General features: G+C 35.9%; 1 protein-coding gene across 2 annotated transcripts in view; it reads left to right on the top strand.

Annotated features, from left to right (window-relative positions):
• Positions 1-890: 890 nt before the first annotated feature.
• The window catches only part of NFXL1 (nuclear transcription factor, X-box binding like 1), a 50,826-nt gene continuing 34,049 nt past the window's right edge, over positions 891-17,667 (top strand). Inside the window, exons 1-11 of one of the 2 annotated variants that reach the window (XM_039845140.1) lie at positions 891-1,016; positions 1,420-1,603; positions 6,594-6,770; positions 10,203-10,312; positions 12,246-12,376; positions 13,720-13,898; positions 14,121-14,282; positions 14,369-14,469; positions 15,140-15,254; positions 16,006-16,130; positions 16,857-16,979. In XM_039845140.1, the coding sequence (XP_039701074.1) occupies positions 1,420-1,603; positions 6,594-6,770; positions 10,203-10,312; positions 12,246-12,376; positions 13,720-13,898; positions 14,121-14,282; positions 14,369-14,469; positions 15,140-15,254; positions 16,006-16,130; positions 16,857-16,979 (1,407 nt within the window). In that variant the 5' untranslated portion in view covers positions 891-1,016. Of the gene's footprint in view, positions 1,077-1,419; positions 1,604-6,593; positions 6,771-10,202; positions 10,313-12,245; positions 12,377-13,719; positions 13,899-14,120; positions 14,283-14,368; positions 14,470-15,139; positions 15,255-16,005; positions 16,131-16,856; positions 16,980-17,667 lie in introns of both variants that reach the window. The other variant, XM_039845141.1, reaches the window with a different exon arrangement.

The raw sequence follows: 17,667 nt of genomic DNA, 5'->3' as shown, positions 1-17,667 counted from the left end.
TTTTCCATTATTGTCAACACTTAGTATTGTCAGTCTTCTGTTTTTAGCTATTCGTGTAGCATCTTTTTTTAAGAATTAAAATTAATTATAACTGTACCTTTTTCAGTCTTTATAATCTTTAATTATATCTTTATCTTCTTCATATATTTCTTGGGTTCTGATTACCACAAAGAACTCTTGTTTACTCCAAATATCTGAAATTTCAAAGTAAAAATATCAGTAAAGGTAGTTTCTGAAAATGTGTTCTAACTTACATATGCTCCGTAGTCCCAAACAACAATCAATGTATTTCTCAATCCCAGACAGACCCCCACATTTTTGAAATCTATCTATCTAATCTATCTATCTCTTCTTGGAAAACTCAGCAAAGTCACAAGATATAGGTCCTGGCTCTCAACTACTTTCCTTAACAAAATCTAATTTAGAGAGCTGTTGCGAAGGTAAAATCGGCCTGCTCAGGAAAAGCATATTACAAATTATAAAAGACTATTATAATAGGTGTTAGATTTATCCTCTACATCGCTTTAGCAATTCAGAAGGCAGCAACATTCCCTGTTTTCCCGCCCTCTTCCCTGACACAGACTGTTTTCATTATAAGTGTTTTTAAACGTCAGTAAGAAAAGTTTTCTGCCAGATAATAGCCCAAAGGCAAGGCTAAACATGGACGGCAGTCAATTACAGACACACCGACAGTATGCTGATACCCACATGCATTTAGGTAGCTGCGCAGAAGCAGCACCATCCTCTAGGGTAAAGAACGTCTCAGGGCCGGCACACCTCTCCACCTTGTCCCTCTCTGGACGTCGACCTCCCCAGGGACCAAGAGCATGCCGGGAATTGTAGTTCCCAAAGGCCTAGCTCAATCGGCGCACGCGCCCAGAGCTCCCTCCCCAACCGCTCCCCCTCTGCCCACTCCTGACACTCCCGGATAAGGAAGCGGCCAGTGATGCCACGCGTTCTGCGGCCCGTGGACGGGTGCTTCTGGGAGTTGTAGTCGTGGGGGGCAGGCACCGTCGGTAAGGAGACGTAGCTTTTCTGGGGGTCCACCCCTGCAGTTGGTTTCCCGGAGCCAAGAGGTCAGTCGGTATCTCTCCCCTCACCGCCCTCCCTCAGAGGCGGAGGAGGCGCTTTCCCTTTCTCCCGCTCTCACTATCCGGTGCTGGATGCTCCTTGCCCCGCAGTCCATGTCTCTGCCTAGCCCTCTTCCCTCCTCGGTCCATCTCCAAAGCCCGGGTATAGCAGGGACGCGCCCTCGGGGAGAGACAGGGCCGCGACCTTTTCAAATCTTGTCCCCGCCCTGCGGAGACCCCTCTCATTCGGCCCCTCACACCGGCTTCCCCCGACTGCCCGCGTTTTCCCCGCCTCGGCGCCTCTGCACTCACTCTCCTTCCACTCTTTTTTTTTTTCCCCTCTGCACAGATGGAAGCTTCCTGGCGTCAGGTGGCCGGTGGCCGAGGCCGAGCCCGAGGACGGGCCACTGCGGCCCCCTCCTCAGGAAATGGAATCCATCTCCGCGGCGCCGGAGGAGGGCGAGAGAAGGGGTCGGTGGGCGCTGGTGGTCCTGGCTGCAGCCCCGGTGGAGCCGCGACCGCTGCGGCTGCAGGTAGCGCAGCCCCGCGGGATCTGAAGCACCGCAGACTTCCGTAGCCAGTGGTGAAGTTGGCTTCCGACCTCCGTCTCACCTGGAAGGCTGCTAAGGCACTTACTCGTCAGAACTGCCTCTGCCTTTGCTCTCATTCACTTCTTTTCTTTTCCTTCGAGAGTTTATTATTGGCCCCACCTCTCAAACCTTTCGGGCAGCTACTCTTTTCGGCATTCTAGGCAGATTCTCATCTTAATTTTATCTTATTTTTTAATCTTTTATTTTAATTTTAATTAATATTAATCTTTGTTACTTCTTTGTCCAGTGTTCTTCCCCTCACTCTGCCTACTGAATCCCTAGACCGAAAGTTGCAAATTGTGGCCCGGAGGTCTGATTTAGCCTATACGGTGGTTTGGTTCTGTTAGCAGATACTTTAAATCGAAATTGGTTCTCATCGTTTTTGTTTTTTCTTTTCTTTTAAAAATCTGGTAAACAGCTTTTCTTGTAAAATAATATATGTGGCTTTAGTCCCTTTGTGTGTGGCAACAGTCACTTGGACCGAGTAGCAGAAATCCCATTTAGCTTGGGCTTAGAGACTCCATTTCCCAATGTGTCTCCTACTTCTGGAGCTAATTGTCATTTGCCATCTTTACCTGATTGCTTTAGTTTACTAACTTCATTTGTCTATATCCTGGAAGCACTTTAGCTTGTGGTAGTTTTCTCAGTTCCTAGTCGTAAATTTCATGTCCTTTCCTGGATGTGTCTGGTGTGTCCTCCTCTAGCATGTCAATGTCCAAGGCTGTGTTTTAGTGGAGCCTGAGAGCATACACACGACTCTTAAGTTGGCTTTAGTAGTGGAGTGTTTGGGGTCACAGGAATAATCCCTGAAATCATTTCATTTTTGTGTTTGGAATGTGTTTTTCAAAATATATTTTTTGGGGGAAGAGGAAATGGAGCTTCAGAGTGTTTTTTCTCAAAGCTGATTTTAAAGGTACGGGGTATTCATACACACAATTCTAAATTGTCCTTACTTATGGAAGAGTGCATGGGGCCATGGGAATAATCCCTGAAATTTTATTTTTGTGTTTGGAATGTATTTTTCAGAATATATTTTTTGGAGGGGAGGAGCAAATAGAGCTTCTGAGTGCTTTTCCTCACTAAGCTAATTTTAAAGTTAGGCGGTATTCTCTTAGCTTTCAGTTTCTGAGTTTATGATGGTGATGGTGAGGTTAGCAAGTTGGGAGATCTGTGAACAGTTTTGGTAAACTTTCTTGGATTTTACGGGTAGTAGAAAAGCAGGCATTCTTAACCTGGATGATTGAGATTTGACTCTAAGAAATAATATATGGGAAGATTGCTTTGTCAGCTTTCCTGAAGATAATCTTAGGTGGATAAATTGATCAGGTTATGAATGTTTTTATTTTCTAATTCAGCCTTTTAAAAAATATATTTAAGTGCTTATTTCCCATAATTGACATTCGTCACCTCTTATTATATATCAAGTTTGAGTCATATCTTCTAGCCATTAACTTTTCTCATAACATTCAAAGATTCTTACATGGGCACTGTACATTTTCCTCCAGTTTTACTTGAAATACTACATAATCCTCAATGAAACTGTCTGCAACAAGAAAAGGAAAACATTTCATGGGGAAATAAAAGATAAAACATCATTAAGTACAAATTCGCCACCTAAAATAAGAAAGCTTATTTTGGTAGTGGCTCATCAATTGCAAGCATAAAGTAAATTCCAAATTAATAATTAAAAATTTTAAATTAGTAAACTTAAAATCCTCTCAGTATGGGCACTTATGAGTTCAGTTTGTGACTCCTTTCTTAAACTATGGTTGCTGTCCATAGGAGTTTATTAGCACTTAGTGTTTGAAGAAAATTCCCATGGTCTTTGGTCTTGAGGAGTTTGAAGTCTCTTTGGGAATGTGCTATGAGGTAATCTAATTGTTTTTTTTTTTTTTTTGCATTTGACCAAGTAACACAATGATAAGTACAGACAGTGCTAAAGAGAATAATGGAAGAACTAATCCAAAACTTATTTAGCATTTCTTTTTGGAATAAAGTTGTTATACGAAGCATATTTTCTGTTAGAAACATTTTGTGTGGATTAATGTTATATATATTTGTTTTGTGACTACATTTTTTTAAAATTTATTTAAATAAGTTTCAAGTATACAGTACATTGGTTAGACATCTATATAGTTTGTAAAACGATCCCCCCAATTGCTCCCTCCCTCCCCTGACCCTCCACCTCGCCAACATATTAATGCTAACTGCATTCCCTATACCGTGCTCCCCAAACCCATGACAATCCATCAGCTACTAATTTGTACTTCTTTAACCCTTCACCCCATTCTCCCAGCCCCCCTCACCTCTGTCCGTTTCAAATAGTCCATTATGTTTGTGACTCTGTTTTTGGTTAGTTTGTTCTTTTTATTCCTTAGATTCCGCATATAAGTAAAATCATATAGTTTATCTTTCTCTGTCTGACTTAAATACCTTCTAGGTCCATCAAAACAATATCTTTTTCCATCCCCTTTTCATATGTAGGAGTCTTGTTTTCTTATCCTTTTAGCTACTCTATCTTTTGGTTGGAGCTCTTAATTCTTTTCTATTTAAGGTACTTATTGATAGGAATGTAGTTGTTACCATTCTTTATTCCTATTTTTGATACATGTGTTTTCTTCTTAAAGAAGTCCCTCCATCATTTCTTGTAATACTGGCTTGGTGGTGATAAATTCTTTTAGCTTATTTTTGTCTGGGAAGCTCTTTATGTGTTCTTCAACTCTAAATGATAGCTTTGCTGGATAAAGTATCCTTGATTGTAGATCCTGGGTCTTCATCATGTCAAATATTTTTTGCCAAGCCCTTCTATCCTGCATAGTTTCTTTTGAGAAATCAGCTGCCAGTATTATGGGTGTTCCCTTATAAGTAATTATCTGTTTTTCTCTTGCTGCTTTTAATATTCTTTCTTTGTATTTAACCTTTGGCATTTTAATTATGATGTGTCTTGGTGTGGACCTCTTTGGATCCCTGATGTTTGGAATTCTCTGAGCTTCCTGGGGATTTATGTCTATTTCCTTTACCAGGTGAGGGAAGTTTTCCATCATTATTTCTTCAAATAGCTGTTGAACATGTTGATTTTCTTCAGTTACGCCAATCAGAAAGATATTTGGAGCCTTAATAGTGTCCCATATTTTCCTTAAATTAAAGTCTTGGCATCTTTTGCCGTTCTGATTGCATGCCCTTGGCTTTCCCATCCTCTAGATAGGGCATTTGATCTTTTTCTTTATTCACTTTGTTTATTCCTTTGTTTATTCCATTTAATACACTTCTCATCTCAGATAATGTGTTCTTCATTTCAGACTGATTCCCTTTTATAATTTCCCTTTCCATTTTTATGTTTTTTATCTTTGTTGAAGTTCTTACTGAATTTATCTTCACTTCCCAAAAGTTCATTGAACATCTTTATAACCAGTGTTTTGAACTCTGCATCTGTTAGATCACTTGACTCCATTATTTCTGGATCTCCGTTCTGTTCTCTCATATGGTTTCTCCTTCTTTGTCTTCTCATTTTGGCTGCCTTTCCGTGTCTGTCTATGTACTAAGCAAAGCTCCTAAGTTTCCTGGTCTTATTAGTGTGGATTTGTGAAGTAGATGTCCAGTGGCGCAGTCCTGAGAGTGGTTCAGCTGCAGGCCAAATTTAGCCCAAGCTTCAGCACCTCTGGGGCCACCTGTTAAGATTCAGCAAGTAATCCACAGATGCTGTGCTTATAGTTGCCTCAAAAAGCCACACCAGAAACTGAGGCCAGCTGCCTCCAGTGTGAGTCTAGGGGCTGCTCAGCAAAGAGCACCTGACTCGCTGAGGATATACCTGGATGAGGCTTGGTTGGGGCCGCCAATTGGGGGAGGCGGGGTTTCAGGGAATCCTCTGGCTGAGAGACCTCTGTTATCCAGTTTGATGATGTCATGGCTATGGTGGCGCTGTGTCTGGTGCACTGGGAGTGGAGAAGGCTCAACAGGGAACAATGAATATTGCAGGCATTTCCGTACAGAGGCGAGTCTCCCTTTGGCCCTCACTCCGACAGTGTTTCCCTGTAAGTCTCTGGTGCCCCTGCAGTAGCCGATTCGGCACTGGTGCTCAGAGCAAGAAGGTCCCTCACCATGAAAATCTGCTCATGGACATGGCCCCTTTAAGAGGCTTCTGCCGCTCCGTCTCACCCAGCTACTTGAGACCGGGCAGCCCTGCATCCTCGCCTGTCCTATCTTCTGTTGTTGCAGGATGCTTTCTTGGATTTCTCTCTAGTTGTATGGCTTGTTCATCTAGGTCCCAGGTGATTTTTCCTTGCTGCTGCTCCTTGTTTCCGTCACAACTTTGATTTGGTTGCCAGAGGGATGAACAGAGTATCATCTATGCCATTTTTTTCCTCCCCTCATGACCACATTTTAATAAAGGCAAAATGTCCTTGAGCTTTCTAAAACACATTATATAAACAGTGGGAATGCAGGGAATATTGTTTGGCCAGGCCAGGATGGGCTGTAGTGAGAAAGGGGGTTGTTTAAATAAAGCACCCAACTCCTGCTGATTTGGGGTGTTACCAGTGGGCATGTATCCCACCTCCTAAAAAATCGCTGTATACAATTTATTTTTTAAACATCCAATTTTAATTTTTGTTACTGTCCTTATCTTGAAATTGTTTACCATTTTTTTTGATATTTTTGTCATACCTTTATTTTAATTGATTTGTTAGTCACTCAATTTCTAGAACAATTCATTGCATTTAGCAGGATGTTTAACAAAAGTCAAATTTTCATTGTGGTATTCCTTTTAGTTGTGTGACGAGAAATTTGAAAATACTTTTTTTCATGAACGATGATAAAATAGAATGCTCCAAAGGTGATTTTTAAAACTGCGTTTTAAAATAATATATTAGTACATCATGCCTTGCATTTCAAGGGATTGTTTTGCAGAAATGAAACTCATTTTTTTTCTTTTAAGCGGAATTAATATCTCAAAGGAAATTTGAGGAAATCAAGAAGGCTAATCAAGCTGCGGCCAAAAAACTTGTTGAAGAACACTTTAGCTCTTCCTCTGAAGAAGAAGGAGATGAAGATTTTGAAGGAAAACGAGGAGAAATAGTTGCTAATACATTTATAACTTACACTACTCAGACAGGTACTGTATGATCTTTTAATTTTGGACTTTTTGATTTGATATTAATGAAAATATATCCCTGACTTTTTAAAAACACTTTTACTCTATACGGAATAGTTTTTGCATCTTAAGAATGGACATTGTGGGGTTGTAGAGTTGATTTTTATACATTTTACTGCTTGAATTATATGTTACATAACACTGATCTTTCTATAAGGCAAATAGGATGGTAGTGTCCCTCACAGCCTTAGGAGTTCTCCTCTGCATTCTATTTGGCATTTCGTTAGAAAGTTAGGAGGGGGAAGTGAAATCTCCTTGCGAGCTGAGTGGGGTCAAGTTGTTTCTTGTTAGGATTTGATTAGGCTTGAGGACTTTGATTACTCCTTTAAGTCTATGTGTCATTTTTTTCTTTTTCATCATATTAAATGTGTCTTGAAGTCACTTTCATGTCTCAGCTTTATTCCTTTATATCTTTCAACTTTTGACTTTCATACTTTTTTTTTAACTAAGTCTTCCTAGGTTTAATGTGTATAATCACATTATATGTTATTTATACTTGGGTTACTCTAAAGCCATATTCATTTATGAGAGGGGCCAAAGTGATGCTACTGTGAAGGATTTGGTACTAAGTGTAAAAATAGATTATTTTAAAGGTAAGTGCTTTACACTTTCCACATTTTATACTTAAAGTTGTTATTAGAAACATTTTTGCGTGTATTACCATTAGTTGACCGATTATACTGATGGCATCATGGGGATAGGTACACATCATCAAGTAGGTTTCCAAGGAATTTACCATATTTGCTAAGGAATTAAAGATTAGGAAGCTTGACTAAGAAGTTCGGCTCAGCCAGGTAAAAGTTGATAAAGAGTAACCTTAGGATCAGAGGTTTCTTGCTTCTGGAGGACTTCATCATAGAAAGTAACCTTAAGAAGTTGTCTGCTTCAAAAGGACCTCACTTAAAACATTCTAGATAGAGAATGACTTTTTTTTAAAATAGGAAACTCAGAGATGTAACTCAGTATTTCTTTCTAGTGTTTAGGAAACATAAGTTTTATTCATTTTTAATATGGGTTTTAACGTATTAAGGCAGTTTTTCCTTTGCTGTTTTGTGTCAAATCCATAAATGTTGATTCTTATTCCTTTGTGTAAGTAAGGATATTTGATCACTTGATTTAAGAACAATAAATGCCAGGGTAATAAGATGGTTTTCATCTCATGTTAGGGAATTGGGCACCAGAACTTTACCAAAGAACTTTATTTGTTTTGTCTTAGCACAGCTTTTGTGCTTTTATGACTCTTCTCTCAAATTTCAGACTTGCATGTTCAGCTTCCTGATGGGTATCTCTCTCTTGCTGGCCCATAGACACATCAAACATATGTTGAAAGATACTTTATTTTTTCTCCTATTTTCTTTATCTCAATGAGTAGCACCACAATTTTCCCAGTCACTCATCCAAGCCAGAAACCTGGGAGCCACGATGGTACATACATGGCATGAGTGCGTTTCATTCACTATCGCTCCTCCCCCTGCCCATGTCAGACATCTCATCAAATACAGCATTCTTTCCTTCTTAATCTTGACATGAACATCAACTTTTAAAAGAAACACAATCTAAATGTTACCGAGTCCTGCTGAATTTTACTTCCTAAATTTACTTCCTAAATTTCTTAAATCACCCCTCTTCTATCCACTAACATTGCCATAATTCAGCCCCCTACAGCTGTTTAATATGTGAACTAAATCCACATGATAACTGTGAGGTAGCTATTGCTATTTATTTCTATTTTAAAGGTGAGAAAACTGAGACATAGATACATTAGGTCATTTTTGATTTATCTGCTATAACCACCTCTTAACTGGTACTTTATGCTTTTAGTCTTGGCCTCCTTGGCCTCCTTGGCCTCCTTGTCCTCATTTTCCTTCAGTTGCTAGGGTGATCTTTTTAAAATGCATGACTTCAAATGCCATACTATCTACTGTGACATCTTGGGCAGTTTACTTTTACTGTGACATCTTGGGCAGTTTACTTTATTGTTGCAGCCAAACTTTAATACAGTTTTCAAAGAAATCTTGCATAAATTTTATAAAGAAAAGATTCATCTTTGTTTTGTTAAAGCCTAATTCATCTTGTTTTCATATTGTTTTACCTGTTAACTGTTAAATTAGGTGAAATTTCAAATGTTATACATTTATTAAAGCCAGCTATGCTGAAAAACCGAATAAGCACACCGAATATGATTATTAAGTCTGATTTTAAGGATACTCTTTAAACTTCAGTGTTTATTTACAATAAAGCAATTATCTAATAATTTATAATATTTTATCGTTTTTAGAGTAATGTTATGTATATTTTGTTGAACATCCTAAATTATATTTGTAAATATTATGGTAGAGCAAGTTTTTGTAAGTTCTGTGCTTACTTAGATGATTTTAGAAAGTAAAGAATTATCCACATGTCCTATTAATTTTTCTTTTTGGTAACTTAAATTTTGCTTTGAACTATTTTATTGCCATAAGTTCTATACTTATGATAGCTTATGCTGTCAGTCAGTCTCTATTGAACCATCTTTATTATACTAAAGGCATGTTGCTTTATTTCTTACCTTAAAGTGACTCAGATTACTGCCCTTTTGGTGTCATGTGTGCTTTTGGTAGTTCTGCCTCTCATTTTGCTGTTACTTGTTATTTCTTGGACCTTCCTGTAGTAACCCTATGCTGCAGCTTAGCAGAGCAGTTAAGAGGGCTCACTTTGGAGTCATACTGAAGTTGCTTAATTGTTCTGTGCTTTAGTTTTCTCTAAGATGAAGATAATACAGCTCATTTAATCCTACTGAAATACTAATAGTACAGTGCCTGGCAACTAAATGCTCAATAATTGCTTAAAGAAAGTATAGTCTAATAACTTTTTTTCCCTAAGAAGTTCATGCTTCCTTTTTAAGCAGAAATAGTGAACATAATTCAATGAAACAAGGTTATTATACTATGATGATCTCAGGATCTTTTCATTCAACAAGTCTTTATTAAGAATATGCTGTGTGTCAAACAGATAAACACACATGCTTGTATTTAGGTTAAATGGCTCTGCTGAGCTTTGACTTTCAGTTCCTTTCACTTATGCTTTCCCTTGTTACCTGACAGCTTCTTGCTCTTGCCTATGGCTCTGCCCCCACCAAAGTTGTTAAGGACTCAAACAGCAATAAAAGCAAGTACACTCTGAGAGAGGGTTAAGGTACTGTTTTTGAATCAAAAAGATAAGATTTAATGCATGGACCTTGTGACCCCTTGGCAGCTCAGCCAGCTCACTGGTTGTTTTTTTAAACTTCTAATTTTTAGCTATACTTTGAGCAATTGATACTGCTAGACAGTTCTCACATAATGTGGTGCTATTAGTGAGTTTGTGTTATTTTCAGATGTTGCTTAACATGGTTTTCAACTTTTAAATTTCAAGATGGAGATACATGTGAATTAGAGCGAACAAAACAGTATGTAAATGAAGCTTTTCAAGCAGGGGCTATGACATGCTTAATTTGTATTGCTTCAGTGAAGAGAAACCAAGCAGTAAGTTTTTCTCCTTATCTATATTAACATATCTCCCCAAAATATTTTGTTGCATTTACAATACTTAACCATTTATTATGCCTTTGCTTATTTTTGTTTAAAAATGCTTCATTTGAGAATTTTATTGATCTTCATTTTATAAACCTGTAATTAAAAAAATTATCCCTAAATGAGCATCCAATATTTTTAGCACTATTAATATAACTGAAGCATGTATCTTCAGTTTTAATGCACATATAAATTTGATAAAGCCTTTTTTAGTATCTTTATACTTTAGACATTACCACTAATACCGAAATGTTAAAATGTTCTATATTCCAATACTTTCAGCAGGTTTTAAAAAAAGATAGATATGGTCTCTGCTTTCAAGGAAGTAGAACATAACAGTGACACTTATGGTTTATTAGTGAGCTTCTCTTGTGCTAAAGGCACTGTGGCAAGTGGCTGGAGTCATTAAGGAAAGATGGATTCAGACATAACTCATGTACTCAGAGGCGCTATGGCCTAATGGTGAAGTTATCTATATGTACATTTAAAAGAGCATTAATGAAGAATTAAGGGGAAGAGATGACTGACTATGATAAACTCAACATTTAGATCTCAGATTAATCCATTGTTACTATAGCAGCATTGCCTGGAGAAAGAAAATCAGGCCAGATGAAATAGGTTGGTCATATAGAGTGAATCAGAAATTTAACAGGTTGGATAGGATAACTTAGCAGATGCAGGTGCCTTTGGTACCTGGAGTCACATCTGGTTGGTTTATTATAATTTTATCTTTAATGGATGAATAGTCTCTGCGTGGGGATACAATCTCACCTTAAACACTTGCTGTGTGTGTGGATTTTTTTTTTTTTATAACATCAGTGCTTTCTCCTTGGGAACTCAGCCAGGACATGGGTGTAGTGTAGAAGTACTGAGGAGTTAATACTCCTTGGGGCAACATTCTACCACAGGGACTTGATAGATGAGTGCCCTAGCCTCTTCTTTATTAGGGAGTGAGGCTGTGAGGCTGGGGTAGTCCCAGGAATACTTTCCGTGATTCTTTACAGGGTCTTAGCAGGACTACACTTTGGCCCTTAGTGGTAAAGTTTAACAGCGTACCATTTATTGGCATTCCCAGCTTGTCCCCCACTCTCAATTCTTGTCTTTTCTCAGTCATTGATCTGGGAGGAACTCTAAGAAGTTGGGTTTTTTTTTTTAATGCTACTGGCAGCTTATGCAATATACTACATGTCTGATTTTATTAAATAGTTACAAAATATTATAATTAAAGGAGAACTGAATTTTGTCAGTTATAGCAAAGTGTTGGTAGGTTTTAAAAATTAATTTACTATTACCCGTTAAACTTTTAAATTATACATATATATTCTCAAGGTTTTTCACCTAATTTTTAGAATTTAGCATTAAGTCCTAGACTAATAGGTTTTATATAACAAAAGGGCATTCCTTTGTACTATTATTTATATTTGGACTAACCTAAATGTCCAAAAACCAGAAATTGGTTAAATAAATTATGATATATTGTACAGCTATAAATATCACATTGTACGATTATATTTGATAAGAGTAAATGCTTATACTATGTTAAAAGAAAAGGCTATAACGTTTCATATCAGTATAGTATGACCTTATTTTTTTTAAAAAGTATGAAAATATTTTTTAAAAATATTGGAGACTATCCAAATTGTTAGTAGTTATTCCTACATGAATGAATCTGGATAATTAATAATGTTTTTCTTAAAAGTGTTCTCCATTTAAGTAAATTTTTATAAAGAACATTTCTTCTATAATACTGGAAGGAAACATTTTTTTTCTTTAATCCTTGGTTTGCTCTTGAAAATAATTTTGTGTGGTGCTTATTGTAAAGTATTGTATAATTATCAAAGAAAAATCATTGCATACATGTTAATTTCTGATATTATTGTCTTAGGTTTGGAGTTGTTCGGGATGTTTCTGTATATTTCACATGCCCTGTATCCAGAAGTGGGCTAAAGACAGCCAGTTTCTTGTATCTTCTTTGACGGATGATGATTTCGGAAAGAAAGATTATCCCTGGCCTTGGTAATTTTTCTAATTTAGTTAGAATATCAAATTGTAAAATAAGTGAAAATCGTAGCTCATAAGTTACTTTATTGGCAGTTTCAGTATCTATGTTTGGCCCTCAGTTAACCCTGTGGTTTGTGAAGATCTGGAACTTGATGATGGCTTTTATTCCCCTCCAATTTATGTAACTGCTAGTTCCTTTCAATAACTAAAAAATCATTCAGACTCTTTTTCCCTGCAAAACAATTTCTTTGTTATCCTTTTTAAAGAATTTTTTTTTTTTTCTACAGGATTAGAATCCGTTACAATTCTGGTACTTCTCTTCTGGAGTTTATATTAGGATACATGAGTATCACATTGTATAGGACTCTGTCATCTAACATTTTGATATTAGGCTTCTCAATTTTATCTTCAAAATCTCTCAAAACTGCAGGTGTATATAATTCAGTCTTACTAATTTTTCTACATGTACTTTATTAGTTTGGCTTATTCATGATTACTTGATCCTGAACTTCTATTATATGTCCTAAAAAAGTTTGGGAGTAGAAATTTTATATCTCTGCTAAATAAAGACAAAAGCAAATTTATCCATACTGGCAACCTAGAGGGTAGATTTATTGTCAAGGTAATAAGGCATAAACATCAGAGGCTTTGTGTGTTCACTTTTGTAACTAATTTTATATTTGTAAATTTGAGTTCTTAACAGAGGCCCTTAAATCTTATAAAGTTTAGGCTTCAGAAAACCTAGATCCACATCAGACCTCCCCTTATTACCATAAGTAATGATATATTTGTAAAGTCATGGTAGTGTAGTTTTAAAAAACATTTTAGATGCACTAGTTACTTTGTAAAAATAATTCTCAGTTATCTGTGAGAGATTTTATTCCCATATTACTAATGGGGCTATTAAAGTTAATTGAAGTAAAATGGTGTGTTCAGACTTCTCTTTCTCATAAGCGGTGAAGCCAGGATATAGCTGTATTTTAGATATGTGCTGTGTAATACAGTAGCAACTATCCATATGTAGTTATTTAAATTTTAAAAAATGTAAAAGTTCTTTTCCTTTCTCAGTTGTATGCATTAGCCATATTTCAAGTGCTCACTAGCCATATGTGGCTAATGAATACTATATTGTACTTGGCAGGTATAGAACAGTTCCATCATCTCAGGAAATTGTATAGTACAGAGCTGTTCTAGATGGTTGAAATGGATTTTAGTAAAATCTTGTTTTTTACTAATATATAAATGGAAGAGAGTGCCCTACAGAAAACTAATTGAGTATACTGTGTTACTAAGTATATTTATATTCCTGTCTCATGTCACTTTTACAAATGAAATTAACCAATAATTTTTCTTTGTAGTCCAAAATGTAGGTTTGAATACAAACGGTCCGATACACCTAATAGGTACTATTGCTATTGTGGAAAAGTAGAAGATCCACCTTTAGATCCATGGCTTGTGCCTCACTCATGTGGCCAAGTATGTGAGAGAGAATTTAAACCTCCTTGTGGTCATAAATGTTTACTCCTCTGTCATCCAGGTAAGTTATGTTATCGTAATTGTTTGTAGGTGGTTATTTCTTCTTATGTTGAGGCAAAAAAAATTATGCAAGTTAAATTCAAAACTTAAATTTACATAAGAAAATATTGAAAGATAATACCTTTTAAAGTACTAGTAAAGAAAATAGAAACCACTGATAGGGGTAGGAATTGAAAGTTTTAACTTGATTTCTGATTTCTTTTTTCCTCTCATTGGCTTCTAGGGCCATGCCCTCCTTGTCCAAAGATGGTCACAACTACTTGTTACTGTAAGAAAGCAAAACCCATCCCTCGTAGGTGCAGTGCCAAGAAATGGTCCTGTCAGCTGCCATGTGGACGGAAGTTGCTTTGTGGACAACATAAATGTGAAAATCCTTGTCATGCAGGTGAAAGGTCATAACATTAGCCAAAGTCAAAGTAGTCTCTATAGCTTTTATAATGTTTCTGTGCTAATTTATCATTGTGATTTTAGGAAGTTGTCCACCCTGTCCAAGAGTCAGTAGACAAAAATGTGTCTGTGGCAAAAAAGTAGCTGAAAGAAGCTGTGCAAGTCCACTATGGCACTGTGATCGAGTAAGTATATATGTGTTTTGGGGGGTAGGTATTAAAGAATACAGAAAGCATAATTAGAAATACTAATTAGGTTTAGTTGGTTAAAAGTCGAGGAAGAATAATAACTCAGATGGATTATATTCACATTTTAGGAAACTTTTCCAATTTAATATCATTTTAATTACTGGGGGTAATTTTTTTCCCAAATAAACAGCTATTTGTTGAATTTTGGATTCAATACATATGTACTGTCTTTCTTGCTAGCTCTTTCTCCCTCTCTTCAACCAATATCCCTCCCCTCTTCTTGAGTTAATCTAAATGAGGAAGTAGGATTGGTTTTATAAATTTGCTTATTCTAGAATTGGCATGATTTTAGTACCATTTAGAAATCTTTAGTGGGTGGCCATATGAAGCTGTATGTACTTTTTTCCTTTGTTATATTTTAAAAATAAGCTCTTTGATGCATAAGAAATGTGTGTGTAAACGTGTATGTATATATATGTGTATATATGTTTATGTATATATAATACCTATGTAAAATATAAAACATAACATGAGGAACATAAAGGAAGTCGCTTATTTGTGATTGAAAAATGGATTATATACAGAGAAAAAATGGATTATGTCATGTATAAAGTCTTTCTGGTTAACTTTTAAGTCCTTCATTAGCGCTTATTGCATTTTATTTTAGGTATGTGGGAAAACACTGCCATGTGGTAATCATACATGTGAGCAAGTTTGTCATGTTGGTGCTTGTGGAGAATGTCCTCGATCTGGGAAAAGATCTTGTCCATGTCAGAAGTCAAGTAAGACTTTAAACATTCAATGGAATATGATTATTTTTCATGCTAACTAGAGTACTTTCCTAATTAAATTTCTCTGGGAGTTCACAATTTATTTTCAATAATAATACAAATTTGATGTTAGGTTTCTGTACTTTTGGATGAGAAGACAATATAGGATGTGGATTAAAAACTCAGACTTTGGAGTCAGGCATATCTGGGTTCAAATCCCACCTTCATGAACTATAGTTTTCTTAGGTTAAATGGGGACAGTGATAGTACCTTCTTCATAAGATGATTGTGAGAATTAAGTGATAAAATGCACATAAACTAGTGTAGTGCCTAACTCATAAAGGGAACCTAAGACTCGTAAGCTATTGTCATTGTGTATTGGGTTATAGGCGAATTTAGTTTTGGCTGCTTTGAGATAGAGGTTTTTTTAAAATAATTCTATATTGTAGAATTCTTCATAGAGGTTTACATGATCTTACTCATTTCTTTAGATAAGTATTTCTGAAGTAGTTAGCTCATAAAAATGTGCTTTTTGAGGATGGTAACTTGTCATGTGTCAAATTCTTTTTAAAAAGCATTAACTTTACAAATATTAGGGATAATTTTCATTAACTTTTCTCCAATAGTTATGCAGATGCAAAAATTCATAGTCTGAAAGGGCTATCATTTTTAGGGAGCCAAAGGAACATGGCCTGTCATTAGTGCTTACTATTACTAGTGCTTACTATCTTACTATTAACATTAACTTTTTGTGTGCTTTTAGAATTTTCTTTGCCTTGTACAGAAGATGTACCAACTTGCGGAGACAGTTGTGACAAATTACTTGAATGTGGAATCCATAGATGTTCACAGCGTTGCCACCGAGGTCCTTGTGAAACATGTAGACAAGTTAGTTATCTCCTGTAATAATTACTTTGAAGAGCTATCTATTATAATATTGTCAAATGGGAATGTTCTGTAATTGTTTTCCATTACTTAGTTTCATAAACATCTGTGTCATCTTGTTGAGTGCGACCTAATATTTATGGTGAAGAAGCTGGAGAATATGCCAGAAATCACATCCAGAAATTACCTTTTGTTTGTTTTCGCTTGGTAAAAGTTTGAACATTCTTAGTTTTGTAGTCTAGAGTGGAGTAATTTGTTCCCAGAAGACATGCAAAGCAATGATGAATTAGGCATAGTGATGATGGAAAGAAACAAACGCCTAGACTTAATTGAGACTTTAAAGTAATACGTCACTTTGGTTATGACTATACTACCAAGTCAACAAATTAGCTTATTAGATAATCCAATTTTCTTGCTTTACTGTGACAAGATGTGCAGATATCATGGTGTAACTAGATGTAAGTGATTTTTAATGTGTGGTGTTGTTTTACTCTTTAATATCAAATTCATACTAAATTTAATAATGGAAATTCATATGAAATCTTTTTTAGAACAAAATAAGATACAAACATTTTAGGAAATTCAGCTTTAGTTTTGGTAAAGTCTTTCTTTCATACAAATTTGTGTTAAAACTTTTCTTCATTTTTTTAGTAATTACAGAGATTGCAATATAAAAAAAAATCATGTTAACAAAAGTTAGTTTTAATAGCGTTTATTTTATTCTTCCAGGAAGTAGAAAAGCATTGTCGTTGTGGAAAGCATACAAAACGAATGCCATGTCATAAACCTTATCTATGTGAAACTAAGTGTGTTAAGATGCGTGACTGTCAGAAACATCAATGTAGGAGAAAGGTATGTGTAATAAGCTTGGATCACTGACTTAAAAATTCTCTTGAATTTTTCCTTTGTGGACCTGTGATAAGCACCATCTTGACATGTTCCTTAAATATTCAGGCATATTCTATGCTACCCATATGAAATATTAATAAATATTTTAGATTGATCCTAATTGTTTGTATTAGTAGGAAATCTTACCAAAATTTTTAAATGAGAAGGGGCTCTTTTTGTCCTGTGTGTAATTCTCTCAGCTGGGTTCTGGAGCTGTTTCTGTTCCCTGACTTTAAAACATCATAGTAATGTTAAGAGTGATGGTTCGTTTGGTGGAAGAGGCTCAACTTCTGTTGTGAAATCTTATTTATAGACACTTGGTTCAGTACATGGTTGCCTGGAATATTTTATTGTGTTCATAGATTTGCGGTTGTTTTGGGTCCCTTTTATCATTATGAATTATCTCTGATAAGAGTCCTCGCTCTTAAATCTATCAAAATATAGTGATTTCAGCTTTCTTTTGCTTAGTATATCTTTTTTATTCTTTTATTTTTAACTTATGTTTTTATACTTAAAGTAGTTTTCTTATAGATAGTTCAGATTTATTTTATTTTATCCAAGCTGACCAAGCTTTATCATTTGATTCAAGTGTAGATCATTTACATTAATGTGATCTTTAACATGGTTGGATTTAAATCTATTATTTTACTCT

This window comes from Pteropus medius, unplaced genomic scaffold, assembly GCF_902729225.1.
Source record: "Pteropus medius unplaced genomic scaffold, Ma_sr-lr_union100, whole genome shotgun sequence".
NCBI lineage: Eukaryota > Metazoa > Chordata > Mammalia > Chiroptera > Pteropodidae > Pteropus > Pteropus medius.
The sequence above is the reverse complement of the archived record's forward strand: the minus strand, read 5'-3'. Positions and strand labels throughout refer to the sequence as shown.